Source organism: Rutidosis leptorrhynchoides, chromosome 3 (genome assembly GCF_046630445.1).
Source record: "Rutidosis leptorrhynchoides isolate AG116_Rl617_1_P2 chromosome 3, CSIRO_AGI_Rlap_v1, whole genome shotgun sequence".
NCBI lineage: Eukaryota > Viridiplantae > Streptophyta > Magnoliopsida > Asterales > Asteraceae > Rutidosis > Rutidosis leptorrhynchoides.
Window position 1 is genome coordinate 378,596,459 of NC_092335.1, and position 16,545 is coordinate 378,613,003.

The 16,545-nt window shown below is 32.0% G+C and overlaps 1 protein-coding gene across 2 annotated transcripts; it reads left to right on the top strand.

Annotated features, from left to right (window-relative positions):
* The first annotated feature begins 12,054 nt into the window (after nt 1–12,054).
* On the top strand, nt 12,055–14,239 carry LOC139897659 (zinc transporter 2-like). 2 transcript variants are annotated; one of them, XM_071880354.1, is made up of 3 exons: nt 12,079–12,480; nt 12,529–12,670; nt 13,848–14,239. In XM_071880354.1, exons 1-3 carry the CDS (start codon nt 12,079–12,081, stop codon nt 14,237–14,239), a joined length of 936 nt encoding a protein of 311 aa, XP_071736455.1. The 2 variants fall into 2 exon arrangements, with proteins under 2 accessions (XP_071736454.1, XP_071736455.1); XM_071880353.1 differs by having other exon boundaries at nt 12,055–12,670.
* The last annotated feature ends 2,306 nt before the right edge of the window (nt 14,240–16,545 follow it).

Sequence of the window (16,545 nt, forward strand, 5' to 3'; positions counted from 1 at the left end):
TTTGTATGTATATATATATATATATATATATATATATATATATATATATATATATATGAATTCTATATATAAATAAAATATATATATATATATATATATATATATATATATATATATATATATATATATATATATATATATATATATATATATATATATATATATATGCTAATAGATATTACAGATCCAATACAATATAGTTAGTAAATGTGATATAATTAATAAAATTAGTATTGTAGTAAATTTAATTACAAATTTGAATATAATGATTATATAAATATTACTATCATTATTATTATTGTTAATAATAAAATTAATATTTGTAGTAATAGTATTATTATTTCTAATATATATATATATATATATATATATATATATATATATATATATATATTTGATATGTAAGGTTGTTATATTACTGTTATTATTAATATTATTATTTTCATTAACAATATTAATATGATTATGTGTAGTATTAATAATAGTATTATTAATAAAATTATTGGTATCATTCTTATTATGATTATTATCATTAAACTTATTAAAATTCTCATTTTTTTGATTATTAGTATCATTATTATTTATTATTATTATTAATATAATTATCAGTATTATTGATATTATTATTATTTATTATTATTAGTTCCATAATTATTATTAAAATTAATATTAAATGTTAATGTTGAATAATTAATATTATTATAATTACTTAAAATACAGGTATAGATATAGACGAGATACAGTTATTCAAATACATATATATACAAATACATATACAAAATAAAGTTATATACATATGTACAAATATATATATATATATATATATATAGATATATATGTATATGTGTAAATACAGTTAGATAAGTATATACTCCGTATGCAAACACAGAAAAATCTGTATTCTGTTACATATCTTTTTTCTTTCTGTTGCAAATTGATTCAAAATTATATGAAATAAAGGTGTTAGATATCAAAGTCTACAATTCGTACGATTCTGTTGAATTAAGATATCTGCTTTAATTTTTTTTTTCTTTTTTCTTCATCTGCTACATACTACTCGTACTTCCTGTCTGCAATTTGTTATCCATCAAATCTTCACTGCAAAAAGCCAATCGAATAAACACAAATTCTGTTAGCCTTCACGATCGAGCTGTACATTTTCGTTCCTGTCTGAGTAAGTGAAAAGTGGAATCAAATTGTCTATACCAAACAAGAATCGATCATATCATAGGTACTATCTCAATTATACAATGTATACATATATACTTACATATACAAAGCCCACAGAGGGAGAGAGTTATAGATTTTCATTCAACACTACAAACACTTCTCTTCACCTTCTTTCTTCTTCTTTCCTTGGTCATCAAACGAACCATCTCCTTTGTGTTCTCCCTTGTTACTATCACCACACCAAATCATCATCACCATTGAGCCAAACCACTTGACTTACGGTTTTTCTGTTTCAATTAAAAATCATCACAACCACCATGGCCACTACCATAATTGATAATCATGAAACCACCACCTCTTTCTTGTGTTTCTCTTTTAATGAAACCTTGATCACCACCAAGTCTTTCCCTCTCTATCCTGTCTCTCTTTTAAGATGAAAATTAGGACGGTGACTTCTACTACTACAACTGCAACTTTTAAACTACCAAACTCGCTGCAAAGTAACATAATTAAAGGAAAATAGTGAAAATGATGATAAAGATGCTGCATGCTTACTTTCTGTTTAAATATCACGCATTCTTTTACTTTTCTTATATGGTGACCGACAATTCCTAAGGTGAATAACCCACTTGATTATCTAGGGATTTAAAAAGCATATTTAATTAATTGTTTGGAGCACACTTGTTAAATAATTGAAAAGGGATTTTGAGGGTTATTGTACCCACTCGATTCCTTTATCAAAAGTGATGTTACGGAGTATTATTTAAATCATTGGGGCACCGAAATTCTATCTATAATAATAAAGATTTACAGCAAGTGAAGAATTAATCTTCCTGGTCCCATCCACTAACTCGACGATCGCATATAAATGGTACTCCGTATTACTTTATTAGAGTTGATAAAGATCATAATGATAAATATGATAATGTATCTGTGAATTTCGCTGGATGTACCATTTGAGAACAGGCCGTGGGCCTTTAACTCCTATTATCTTGGGCCATGTTTTTTTCCTTTTTGCTAAAGCACTTTTTCTATTGTGGTAATGATAAGTCGACAATTGAGTATTAAAAGGAGGAAAGGGTCTGACCATAAAGGAGTATAAATTGATGCCTTGTTTTTTTTAAGGTAATTAGGATAGCACTTGTATTATATATTGATAAGGAGAAGGATGAGGATACTAGCAGCGATGATAATAAGGATTAGGGTATTAGGATTAAATTAAGATGATGTTATAAATGATAATGAGATGATTAGGGTTTGGTGATGAAATGATTGATGATGACATCGAGTTTCATCGTTGTGTTTATATATATTTTTTTCAACCATCGAGCCACCAAGAAACCAAACAGAAGTTATAAAATCCACATCTTTATTTGGGCTTAGAATGTTTGTTGGGCTTGTGTTTTGCTGTTGGGCCGAAAACTTTCAATTTCTGTTGGGCCGAGAAATCTTGATTGTTGTTGGGCCTATCTGAATATAAACGGGTTATAGGCTTTTCGGTTGAGGTTTAATCAGAGAGTAACAGATGCTCGAATGGTTAAGGGGTATGTTGGATGTATAAGAGGTCTTGGGTTCGAGCCCTGCAAGGGGCATTTTATTTTTTTTAAAAAGAAGGAGAAGAAGTAGAAACAGAAAGAACAAGCTACATATATATTTAGGTGATATAATTTCAGAAAAATTCAAATGGATGGATGGTTAAGTGTGTTTGCGGGATAGCGGGACATCGCGGGTTCAAACTCGGACTTGGGCATTTTTTAAGGATTACTTCTTTGAGGTAGTATTACTATTACCATTATTATTATTATTATTATTATTATTATTATTATTATTATTATTATTATTATTATTATTATTATTATTATTATTATTATTATTATTATTATTATCATTATTATTTTTATTATTATCATAAGTACTAGTATTATTATTATTAGTATTATTATCATTATAGATATTAAAAAAAAATTAGTATTTTATTATCATTATAGATATTAAAATAAAAATTAGTATTATTATTATTTGTAAAATCATTATTCTTATAGTTATTATTATTAGTAGTATTATCATTACAATCACAAAACAACTTTTATTACTATTATTGATTTTATGTTACCAAATAAACATTTAGTATATAAAAATATACTTTTAGTAATATTACATATAAGTAAGTATTAATCACATTAACATTTTTATATAGATATTCATATATAACGAATTAAGTATTTTTTTTAAATATAATATTAACCAAATATATATTAATATAACTATATAAATATTAGCCATCATAAATGTATATACACAAATTAAATATATAATATAAGTTATAATATATGAAATTGTTCAATTACAATTATATGTGTTAATATATATAATGGATATAGGTTCGTGAATCCGAGGCCAATCCTATACTTGTTCAATGTCGTTCTATGTATTTTTACTACAAAATACATTAGGTGAGTTCATTTGATTCCCTTTTACTCTTTACATTTTTGGGACTGAGAATACATGCGCTACTTTTACAACTGCTTTATTAAATGCTTTTGAAATACATTTTGAACTGCGAATACATGAAATTCTTTTATAAATGTTTGACGAGATAGACACAAGCAAAACATTCCTTGAATGAATTATGTGGACGTGATAATTGCCACCATTGAATTATGTGGACATGATAATTGCCACTATTGAATTATGTGGACATGATAATTGCCACCATTGAATTATGTGGACATGATAATTGCCACCATTGAATTATGTGGACATGATAATTGCCACCATTGAATTATGTGGACATGATAATTGCCACCAATTGATGTGAATGTTATGTATCGAGAGAATGATTTTTTTACACAGATTATGTGTATTAGTTTTGTGCACGAGATATGTGTACGGTTACTAAGATTTATGAAAAATGGATTGCGTACACGAGAAAGGTGTACTGTATTTAAAAGATATCACATGTACATTACAGGTGAGTATAGGATTCGGGCCTATTTATACCATGCAGCATTTAAATCCTGTGGTCTATCAAAATGATGAATTTTATTGTTTTATGATAAACTTATGAACTCACCAACCTTTTGGTTGACACTTTAAAGCATGTTTATTCTCAGGTATGAAAGAAATCTTCCGCTGTGCATTTGCTCATTTTAAAGATATTACTTGGAGTCATTCATGACATATTTCAAAAGACGTTGCATTCGAGTAGTTGAGTTCATCAAGATTATTGTTAAGTCAATTATAGTTGGATATATTAGAAAATGATATGCATGCCATCAACTTTTGATGTAATGAAAGTTTGTTTTTTAAAAACGAATGCAATGTTTGTAAAATGTATCATATAGAGGTCAAGTACCTCGCGATGTAATCAACTGTTGTGAATCGTTTATAATCGATGTGGACTTCGTCCGGATGGATTAGGACGGGTCCTTTCACCGTTAGTGTGTAACACTCTTTAATCGGTATTTTTCCACACTATTTCATACAACAATTCATATACCACGTTTTGCACATCAAGTTTTTGGCACCGCTGCCGGGGACAGTTTTGTGTCAAACTAGAATTATTAACTAATTTGTGATTAAGTAGTTTCTTAATTCTTTTTAAATTATTAATAGTCTTTGATTTTTAAACTTATAGAATCGGTGCGTTTAATATTTTTTTAGTTGTGTGATTGACAGATTTTAGGTTGCATATGCCACATACCCGAAGTTCAGATTCTCCATTACTTACACCGCTTACAGCACCTGATAGAAAGCTTGGTAGAATCTCAAAAGAAGTACTTGAACTTTTTGAATCTTCATCAAAGCAAGAAACTTTTGATTCAGAATCAAGTACAACCAAGCCAAGATATTCTAAATTTGAACCAGTTCTTCCTCCAAATTTTGAAATGGAAGGTAAGGCAAGACAGGTGGTACCAAGACAATCAATGGCAGCCAAGAGGAAGGCAACCCGAACCGGACAAGGTAGTTCCATTACTCTGCCCACAGGTGAAGAAAAACTTGAAATAAAAGGACCTATTCTCCAAATGATTAACAACAGATGTCAATTTAGTGGTGGTCCGAATGAAGATGCAAACGAACATATTCGTCTTTTTTAAGAGATATGTCTTCTATTCAAACTTAAACCAGACACTGATCAGGCCATATTTTTAAGACTTTTCCCATGGACACTCCACAGGGAAGCACGAAGTTGGTTAGATTCATTGGCCGAGGCTACGATAGAAACTTGGGATGGTATGATGAAAAAGTTTCTTAAGAAATGTTTTCCAGCTTCTAAGTCCGCGAGACTCCAACAAGAAATTACCCAATTCTGTCAAAAGCTGATGGAAACCTTATATGAAGCATGGAATCAATTTTCCAAAATGCTAAGAGGTTGTCCAAACCATGGTCTGGATACCTTCCAAAAAGTTCAAATGTTTTACAAGGGTTGTGATGTTGCAACCCGAATTTCCATTGATCAAGCGGCCAGAGGTTCACTCAAGGACAAAACCGAGCAAGAGGCTTATGAGATAATCGAGAAGCAAGCCGATTATTCTCATAAGTGGCATCAAGAACGACCAATTACTCGTAATGCTCATTCATCAATTGCTTCGTTTCTAGGACGGTACTGCTCGTTCATCAATTGCTTGAATGCCGACCACGGTAGTACGTAAGCAGCATTTTGTCCTACCTGTTCAAGATAGGTGTTCCACCACGTTAATGCAGTACCTGTGAAGGTATGCGTAGCGTACTTAACTTTGTCCTCTTCAGTACACTTACTTATGGCAAACACCGATTCGACTTTCTTGGTCCACCGTTTCAATCCAATTTGTCCTTCGGTTCCATCAAATTCCAAAGGTTTGCAGGCAGTGAATTCTTTGTAGGAGCATCCTACACAATTTCTTGTGGAATTAGTTCCACTGCTAGATCCAGAGTTATTGTTATTTTGCATCGCAGCCTGTACTGCGGCTATGTTTGCTGCAAGAAAAACACGGAAGTCTTCCTCGCTCATGTTCAAATTCTGACGAGTCGTCGGTGCCATTTCCTTCAAAAATAGCCCAAAAGAATTAAGTTAATCATATAGAATATTAAGAGTAGTCAATAGTATTTCGTAGCATAATATGAACTCATTTATAAAAGTTTTTTCTTCATATTAGCATTTTATAGTTTTAATTCGGGTAATACCTACCCGTTAAGTTCATACTTAGTAGCTAATATACAATTTAACTACTACAATTCTACATGAAAAACTGATTATAATAATATTTCGCGTTCAAATATTTATACAATATTTTACAAACTTACAATACCGCTATTATACATATAGGATGAAATATAGCACATAAAAACTTTGCTACTCGGCAGCTATAAAGGCAATTCTAGTTAATACGCAAGTTGTTCAGCAAAAGAAATAAAGACACGTAATTCATAAGTCCAGAAACAAGTCGTGCATTCTGGTTTTACTAAGACGACTTCCCATCCTTGGTCTTGTGGGAAGTAACCGTTATGACCATTGGCTAGGCAACATGTTGTAATGTCGTCAAAAGGACGAGGATTTCGTAATGTCCAACAGCCTCGTAATAATCTAAAAACCTTGTTTCTCACCCCAACTACTGAATCCGTCACTTGTGGGAAGGTTTTATTTAAAAGTTGTAACCCGATGTTCTTTTTCTCACTTTGGCAAGAAGCGAACATCACTAACCCGTAACTATAACATGCTTCTTTATGTTGCATGTTAGAAGCTCTTTCTAACTCACAAAACCCTATGTTGGGATATGTTGAGTCAAAATAGGTTCTTAACCCATAGCGTAAAATTGCATTTGGGTTCCCTGCATTTAACACTTTAAAGAAAACACGGCGTAACTTACGGTCTCCCCAATGTGATATACCCCACCTATCAAAGGAAAGCCTTTTATAAACTAAGGCATTTCTGGAAAGTCTTTCAAATGTTTGACAAGTTAATTTCGCCATAACTAAATGTGCTGATGAATTCTGACCGAGTCTAGACAAGATTTCCTCAATCATATCCTCTGGTAGGTCTTCTAAAATATCCGGTTGTCTACCCTTAACATCCATTTTGTTTTTATACTGTAAAATAGACAAGGATTAGATTCGTAAAAGATAATTAACAAACAATACAAACAATTTTTACATAGAACATAAAAGTACAAGCACACTACAATACATATAATACACAACATAATTACAACCCTCTAATCTAAATCACTGGTTTCTTCTTCTTCGGACTTGGTTCGTTTTCCTAATTTTCTAGGGATATACGGTGTTCCTCTAATACGAGCCGTTGTTTTCCACAATGGTTTAGAAATACCTGGTGGTTTAGAGGTTCCCGGGTTATTGTTACATTTTAGGAAATACGGATGTTGCCGATACATATAAAGTTCATCGGGGTTGGAATCAGGTTTATCTATTTTTATATATTTTCCCCTATTATTTTCTTTTGCTTTATTAAATTAGGTCGAGGTAATTTCTATAACATCATCAGAATCCTCATCGGGATCCGATTCATCAGAAAATTGATAATCTTCCAAATATTTTGCTTCCTTGGCGGAAACACCATTGACCATTTTTAACTTTGGTCCGTTGGTTGAGGATTTTCTTTTATTTAATTGATTTACTGTAGGTATCAATATTTCTTCCTCCGGAACCTCTTCTTCTTCCGGTTCCTCCTCTTCCGGTTTCTCCTCTTCCGGTTCCTCCTCTTTCGGTTCCTCCTATTCCGGTTCCTCTTCGAGAATTTGTGAATCTTCCCAATATATATTCGACTCTTCATTGTTATTAGGTGAGTCGATGGAATGTGTACTAAAGGTAGACATCTATCACACAATATCAAACATGTTAAGAGATTAATTTATCACATAATATTAACATGTTATAATTTGTAATTTCCAACAAAAAAAATATTAAGCAATCATTTTTAAAGAAAACACGGTCAAAGTCCAGACTCACTAATGCATCCTAACAAACTCGATAAGACACACTAATACAAATTTTCTGGTTCTCTAAGACTAACGCTCTGATACCAACTGAAATTTTCCGTTCATATTGATTATAAACGTTCCATATTAATTGATTTCGTTGCGAGGTTTTGACCTCTATATGAGACGTTATTTTATCGACAACATTAAAAGGACACCACCTAGATTATCAGAAATGATAATAAAAAAATATCACACTTACACACTACCAATACATATTGGTTTACAATATTAATATGTTACAACAAAGTAAATCTCGAATGCAGTTTTAAACAATATTATACAAGCATGCTGACACCAAGTCTTGTTCATATATTAGCATGCAACAGCGGAAGCTCTTAATAATCATCTGAGAATAAAAATGCTTTAAACGTCAACAAAAATGTTGGTGAGTTATAGGTTTAACCTATATATTATCAAATTAATATAACAGACCACAAGATTTCATTTATTCAATAATCCTACACTCGTAAGTGTATAAAAATCATTCTATGATGAACACCTGGTAACCGACATTAACATAATGCATATAGAATATTCCCCGCATACTCGCAAGTATGTCATAAATTGGCAATCGCAATCACCATATAAATCGAAGTATTAAAGCATTCTAAATTCCAAAATGGGGTTTGTTAGCCCCATAGATCTATCTTTAGGATTCGCGTCAATTAGGAGTCATTTCCCTAATTCTTAGGCTACCAGACTTGAAGGGGCAATATTCGGTTTAATAATCTAACCATAGAATTTAGTTTCGTGTACTTGTGTCAATTTTGTAAAACATTTAGAAAGCTGTATGTATTCTCATCCCAAAAATATTAGATTTTAAAAGTGGGACTATAACTCACTTTCACAGATTTTTACTTCGTCGAGAAGTAAGACTTGGCCACTGGTCGATTCATGAACCTATAACAAATATGTACATATATATCAAAGTATGTTCAAAATATAATTACAATATTTTTAATACGTTTTAATGTTTTAAGTTTATTAAGTCAGCTCTCCTCGTTAGTAACCTACAACTAGTTGTCCACAGTTAGATGTACAGAAATAAATTGATATAAATTATCTTGAATCAATCCACGACCCAGTGTATACACGTCTCAGGGTAGATCACAACTCAAAGTATATATATTTTTGGAATCAACCTCAACCCTGTATAGCTAACTCCAACATTACTGCATATAGAGTGTCTATGGTTGTTCCAAATAATATATATAGATGGGTCGATATGATATATCAAAACATTTGCATACGTGTCTATGGTATCTCAAGATTACATAATATATTAGAATACATGTATAATACAATATAAGTTAGCTAGGATATGATTTGTATAGATTTGTTAACAATTTTCACGTAGCTACAACAAGTAAAAATATCCAATCTTGTTTTACCCATAACTTCTTCGTTTTAAATCCGTTTTGAGTGAATCCAATTGCTATGGTTTCATATTGAACTTAAGTTTATGAATCTATACAGAAAAAGCATAAGTTTATAGTCGGAAATACAGGTTACAAGTCGTTTTTGTAAAGGTAGTCATTTTAGTCGAAAGAACGACGTCTAGATGACCATTTTGAAAAACATACTTCCACTTTGAGTTTAATCATGATTTTTGGATATAGTTTAATGTTCATAAGAAAAATTATTTTCGCATAAGAAAAATTTTAAATCAAAGTTTATCATAGTTTTTAATTAGCTAACCCAAAACAGCCCGCGGTGTTACTACGACGGCGTATATCCAGTTTTACGGTGTTTTTCGTGTTTTCAGGTTTTAAATCATTAAGTTAGCATATCATACAGATATAGAACATGTGTTTAGTTGATTTTAAAAGTCAAGTTAGAAGGATTAACTTTTGTTTGCGAACAAGTTTAGAATTAACTAAACTATGTTCTAGTGATTACAAGTTTAAACCTTCGAATAAGGTAGTTTTATATATATGAATCGAATGATGTTATGAACATCATTACTACCTCAGGTTTTGTGCATAAACCTACTGGAATGGATAAAAATAGATCTAGCTTCAAAGGATCCTTGGATGGCTTGAAAGTTCTTGAAGCAGAGTCATGACACGAAACAAGTTCAAGTAAGATTTCCACTCGAAATAAGATTGTTATAGTTATAGAAATTAAATCAAAGTTTGAATTTGAGTATTACCTTGTATTAGAAAGATATCTTACTGTAAATAAGAAAGATTTCTTGAGGTTGGATGATCACTTTACAAGATTGGAAGTAAGCTAGCAAACTTGGAAGTATTCTTGATTTTATGAAACTAGAACTTATAGAATTTATGAAGAACACTTAGAACTTGAAGATAGAACTTGAGAGAGATCAATTTGATGAAGAAAATTGATGAATGAAAGTGTTTGTAGGTGTTTTTGGTCGTTGGTATATGGATTAGATATAAAGGATGTGTAATTTTGTTTACATGTAAATAAGTCATGAATGATTATTAGTATTTTTGTAATTTTGTGAGATATTTCATGCTAGTTGTCAAATGATGGTTCCCACATGTGTTAGGTGACTCACATGGGCTGCTAAGAGCTGATCATTGGAGTGTATATACCAATAGTACATACATCTAAAAGTTGTGTATTGTACGAGTACGAATACGGGTGCATACGAGTAGAATTGTTGATGAAACTGAACGAGGATGTAATTGTAAGCATTTTTGTTAAGTAGAAGTATTTTGATAAGTGTCTTGAAGTCTTTCAAAAGTGTATAAATACATATTAAAACACTACATGTATATACATTTTAACTGAGTCGTTAAGTCATCGTTAGTCGTTACATGTAAATGTTATTTTGAAGCCTTTAGGTTAACGATCCTGTTAAGTGTTGTTAACCCATTGTTTATTATATCAAATGAGATGTTAAATTATTACATTATCATGATATTATGATATATTAATATATCTTAATATGATATATATACAATTAAATGTCGTTACAACGATAATCGTTACATATGTGTCTCGTTTCGAAATCATTAAGTTAGTAGTCTTGTTTTTACATATGTAGTTCATTGTTAATATACTTAATGATATGTTTACTTATCATAATACCATGTTAACTATATATATATCCATATATATGACATCATATAGTTTTTACAAGTTTTAACGTTCGTGAATCACCGGTCAACTTGGGTGGTCAATTGTCTATATAAAACCTATTTCAATTAATCAAGTTTTAACAAGTTTGATTACTTAACATGTTGGAAACACTTAATCATATAAATATCAATTTCATTTAATATATATAAACATGAAAAAGTTCGGGTCACTACAATTCATACCCGTTTCAGTAGTGAATTTAAAGAAGAAGAATCCCTTAGCATTCATCATAAATGAAAGAAACATGTTTATCTTTAATTTCTTTTACAATTTTCTAGATACTTGAATGAAAGAAAGGAATAACCATGTATCTTAATGCTCAAATCTTTGGTCATTTCACACATCATTGTACTCTCTAACCGTGTGAAGTTTGGGTAGTTTTAAAGCATCATGATCGGATTTTGAATTAATACACGTGTAAAAAGGTAAATATTAACTTAAGCCCGAAAGGAAGTAAAAAAAAAAAAAAGTAAATATCGTATTGAATTAATTAATAGTATCTATATTTAATATTTAATTAATATTAAATGAAACTATTAAAATATAAGACAAATGAACTTAAAAAAACACACCTTAATGTGCATTACATGCCCACAGTAGCAAAACACACTTAAGAAATGCACAAGAATAAACAATATCTAAGTTTGACATCATATATGACACCTAATGTTGCAGTACAACATTTACAAAGTCAAGACTGTACTACACACCTTAACAAAACATGAACTCTACAAATTAGTACATGCATGTATATAATAACCTATAAACAAGTGATAAGAACATAAAACATTATCCCATGGCTATCTTATTCAATATTCTGATGTCAAAGTCAACTCTTCATTTCTTCATCTCTATAGTTTCTCTTCTCATTGTCTTGACCTCAGCCCATGGTGGTAACAATGATGATGAAAGTCACGAAACCACGAACGATTTGCATGCGAAAGGCTTGGTTTTGGTTAAAGTTTATTGTTTGATCATCATGTTTATTAGCACTTTTGTTGGTGGGGTGTCACCTTACTTTTATAGATGGAATGAGAGTTTTTTATTATTGGGTACTCAATTTGCAGGTGGAGTGTTTTTAGGGACATCTCTTATGCATTTCTTGAGTGATTCTAATGACACATTTGGATCACTTACTACAAAACCATACCCTTTTGCTTTCATGTTGGCATGTTCTGGTTACCTTCTTACTATGTTGGGTGATTGTGTGATATTGTATGTTGTTGGACAAGGTGTTTCGAGGGAAAATAAAGTGTCGGAAATGGTTGAGGAAGGGGGGACAACTAGCGACGTTAGACCGGAGTGTAATACTCCAATCCTTGCTAAAACGTCATCCTTAAGTGATACCATTCTGCTTATATTGGCTTTGTGTTTTCATTCGGTTTTCGAGGGCATTGCTGTTGGTGTATCATGTAAGTTAGCTTCTACTCTTTATATATATGTTTGTTAATCACTACAAGAGTTTTCATAGTTCAATTTATTGTTTATTCGGTATTGGAACGGTTTGAATTGCATATGGTCATGAAAGGCACATAAGATGGTTATGTTACTTTTTTAAGATATCCAAATATAGATTTTGCTTATGATCGATTAAGTATACAAGGTTTACAAGGTTCAATTATTTGCTTCTTATTCAATATGTGAGCTATAATGGTAATATCAGATCTTAGCATGAATTGGTAATAAATTATCTTAGCATGTATTTTTTTTTAACGGCTATTAGGAGTCACTGATGGAGTCCAAACGCGATTCGGAACTCACCCACACGATCATTTTCTAAGACGAACCATTACAGTCCTACCACCCCTTGGGAGGAAACTCTCACAGTGAATCCATACAGGCATGGCATGTGGTAAAACCCCCTCGGGTGAGGCTCGAACGCAAGACGTCCGAGACTTCGAGGCCCATGAAATGGGCGAGTAAATATTTTGTAGCTCATGGGTGGAACCCCTAACATCCCTTATGAGAAGTCAGGTCACCACCTATCGCCAAGACCTTGAATTTATCATAGCATGTTTTGAATGTAGGCAAATTGTTAAACAAGGTAATTGTTGTGGTTGAATTTTGTTTTCAACAACTATAGTTTTTGTTGCTAGTGAAGTTTTCATCTTCACTTTTTGTGAACGTTCAGTAGTACGACTATACTTATAATAAAGTAGGACATGTTGAGAACCTGAGTGACCATGAAAAGGGGTCAGAAGTGGTCACAAAATAACCCGGTTAGACCGCGTACATCTGAAGATAAATACTTTCCTTCTCCGGAAAGTCTGATCAATAGTTTACTGTTTATGTTGAGATCTTGAGTTGATTATTTTGGAGTCTTTAGTTTATACATTCCTAAGAAGTAAGATACATATGACATATTAACTAACTACTACTCGTAATATTTACTTTTGAATGGCTGCAAATCATCAAAAAAACCAACCTAGCAAGCAAGAAGCTAGAGGTGAAAACCAAAAATTACAAAATCTAACTATGAATACACATGTTTCTGTTACACCTATGGGTCCATTATCAGACTCCATATTATATAGGGTGAACATGGACTCACAAAATCTAACTCCAAACTTCGGTTGGATATTGTTTCAGCGACAAAAGCAGACGCATGGAGAAACCTATGGACAATATCACTGCACAAGATTTTTGCTGCAGTTGCAATGGGAATCGCTCTTTTAAGATTGATACCGAAAAGGCCATTCTTGTTAACCGTTGCCTACTCTTTTGCGTTTGGGATCTCAAGTCCAATTGGTGTCGGAATTGGAATTGCCATTGACGCCACAAGTCAAGGCGAAACAGCAGACTGGATCTATGCAATCTCCATGGGTATTGCTTGTGGCGTATTTGTCTACGTAGCGATTAATCATCTTATATCTAAAGGTTTTAAACTACAACAAGACTCCTTCTTTGACACGCCATTTTTCAAGTTTCTCGCTGTTCTTTTTGGAGTTGGAATCATTGCAGTTGTGATGATTTGGGATTAATTTGACTGTTAAAAGGAATTATGATTATGTTTATCTTCTTGTTGATGTTAAGTATATACAGTGTAATATCTTAACGTATCTTATTTTTATTGTAATTGTTCATTACAAGGTTACTTTTATGTTGTTTACTTTGTGTAATAATGAAGCAACAAAAGTTTGCATCACCTGTTAATGGAATAACGATCATGGCTAAACATAAAACAAGAGAACGAATACAATTTGGATAAAGACCTTCTCATTTATCGTTTATTCACTCTAGAAATAATAATGTTCAACGAGTTATTGTGGACACACCAACTAAATACTTGATAATAAGGAGATAAACATCAAAAACAAATTAAAGATAAACTAGGAGTCTATGTTAATTAATTTATAATTATCATAATAGGATTAATTATGTAATCACAAATTAATAACGGAATCATTAAAGAAAACTTACTTAATGGAAGGATCAATGAATTATTAGTGTTCGATGATGAAGCCATGATTTTTAGGATTGATCAATTCCACACTAATATCATTAATCCAATGGAGGGATGTTTTCCCTTGTTCCGGTGTTCTTAATCACAGAAAATACGTGATTTGATAATGTGCATGAAAGTGACCACAACTCTATTTATATATTGTTATGGAAGTTATTTCCATCAAATAACTACCAAATTAGTTAGGGTGTAATTGTCATTAAGGCTAAACATAAGGGGTGTGAATTTGCAAATGGTAATATAGGTCATATTACTTATGGGCTTCTAACAGTATAAACTTGCAATAAACTCTCCAGGAACAAGTCGTTCCCTTTTCTTCCAAAGCAGAAACCTTCTGTGGGCTGCTGCTATCACCCGCGCCCGAAGTCCAAATCAACAAAATAATCTTCATGTGTTGCAAGCTCAATCCCTTTGAGTGACCCAACATTCACAAGCCCAACAAGATTACTAGCTCCTGCATCATTCCCTCCCCCTTTGGAAAAGACTCAACCTCGAGTCAAAATCGTCAACATCATCCCCGAGACCCCGACAAAGGGTGAAAGATCTGCAACATTAAAAGTAGTGGAAACATTGTAATGTCCCAGCAACTCAATCTTGTACGCGTTATCATTAATGCTTTGTAGAACCGGTAAAGGACAATCAGAACAGGGGGTTAAGTTTACCAAAGCGAATCATAGGAAACCGTTCCTTCCGTAAATGAATCTACACAAGATATTCCCACCTCATACACTACACGTTTACGTCGACAGTCTGCCTTCTTTTATACGCGACATTTTGTTGCTCAATCCTATCATGAACTTTCTGATGCAATGCTTTATTTTCGTCAGCATGTGCTACCACATCTCGATGATCAGTGTCTTGAGCAGACAAGAAATCTAAAGGGGTGATAGGATTTCGACCACACACCACTTCAAAAGGACTTGTGCGATTAATGGAACGATTGAAGGCAAACTCAACTTGAGGATGCGTTAGTTCCTACTGTTTGGGATCGTCACCTACCAAGCTTCGCAAAAGATTACCCAAACTACGATTTACCACATCCGTTTGTGCATCCGTTTAGGGTGATGCAATCTACTAAATTGTAACCCACGCACGCCCACAACATGCACCAAAAATGGCAAACAAATTTGACATCCCTATATGAAGTAAGTTTATTGGGAACCTGATATTGCTCCAAACGAACATATAATTAGTCGCAATATCGTTCCAATATGTAAAGTTTTTAAATGTAATTTTCTTATTTTTAGTTGTAATAGTTAAATAAATAAGTGCGAAGATGAAAGACGCAAATCGTTCGAAAATGAAGATTTAAAGACAAAAACGAAGATTTGAAAGACCAAAATGTCCAAAATGCTCAAACGTACAAGTTACACTCCAAGTGGTTTAATTTATCGAAGAAAAACATCTAAAATTGACAAGAGTACAAGATGCGGAATGCAAAGTACACGATATTAAATTATACGAAAATGCGTTCGAAAATCCGGAATCGAGACATGAACCAACTATCAACGTACGACTCAACGGAGCAAAAATTACAAGTCAACTATGCACAAGAATATAATATAATATATAAATAATTCATAATAATAATAATAATATAATAATAATAATAATATTAAAATTACAATCAAAGAGCCATTTGAACGAAGAATTGAATTGTAATTCAATTTTGGCAACCAACTTTCTATCAACTTGTGTTGTCTTTTTCTATAGCTATCGGAGTATAGAGCCTCAAGTTGTTTACCTTATCAAACTTTCAAATGTCAACAATTCAACAGTAGGCATATTTGCCTATAAAAGAAGACAGAGGACGAAAACAATTTT

Bases quoted from the DNA above. Each gene is read 5' to 3' on its own strand.
- LOC139897659 (XM_071880353.1), top strand. From the start codon at position 12,055: ATGGCTATCTTATTCAATATTCTGATGTCAAAGTCAACTCTTCATTTC. The intron at 12,671-13,847 runs GTAAGTTAGCTT...ATATTGTTTCAG, and splicing joins CATTGCTGTTGGTGTATCAT to CGACAAAAGCAGACGCATGG.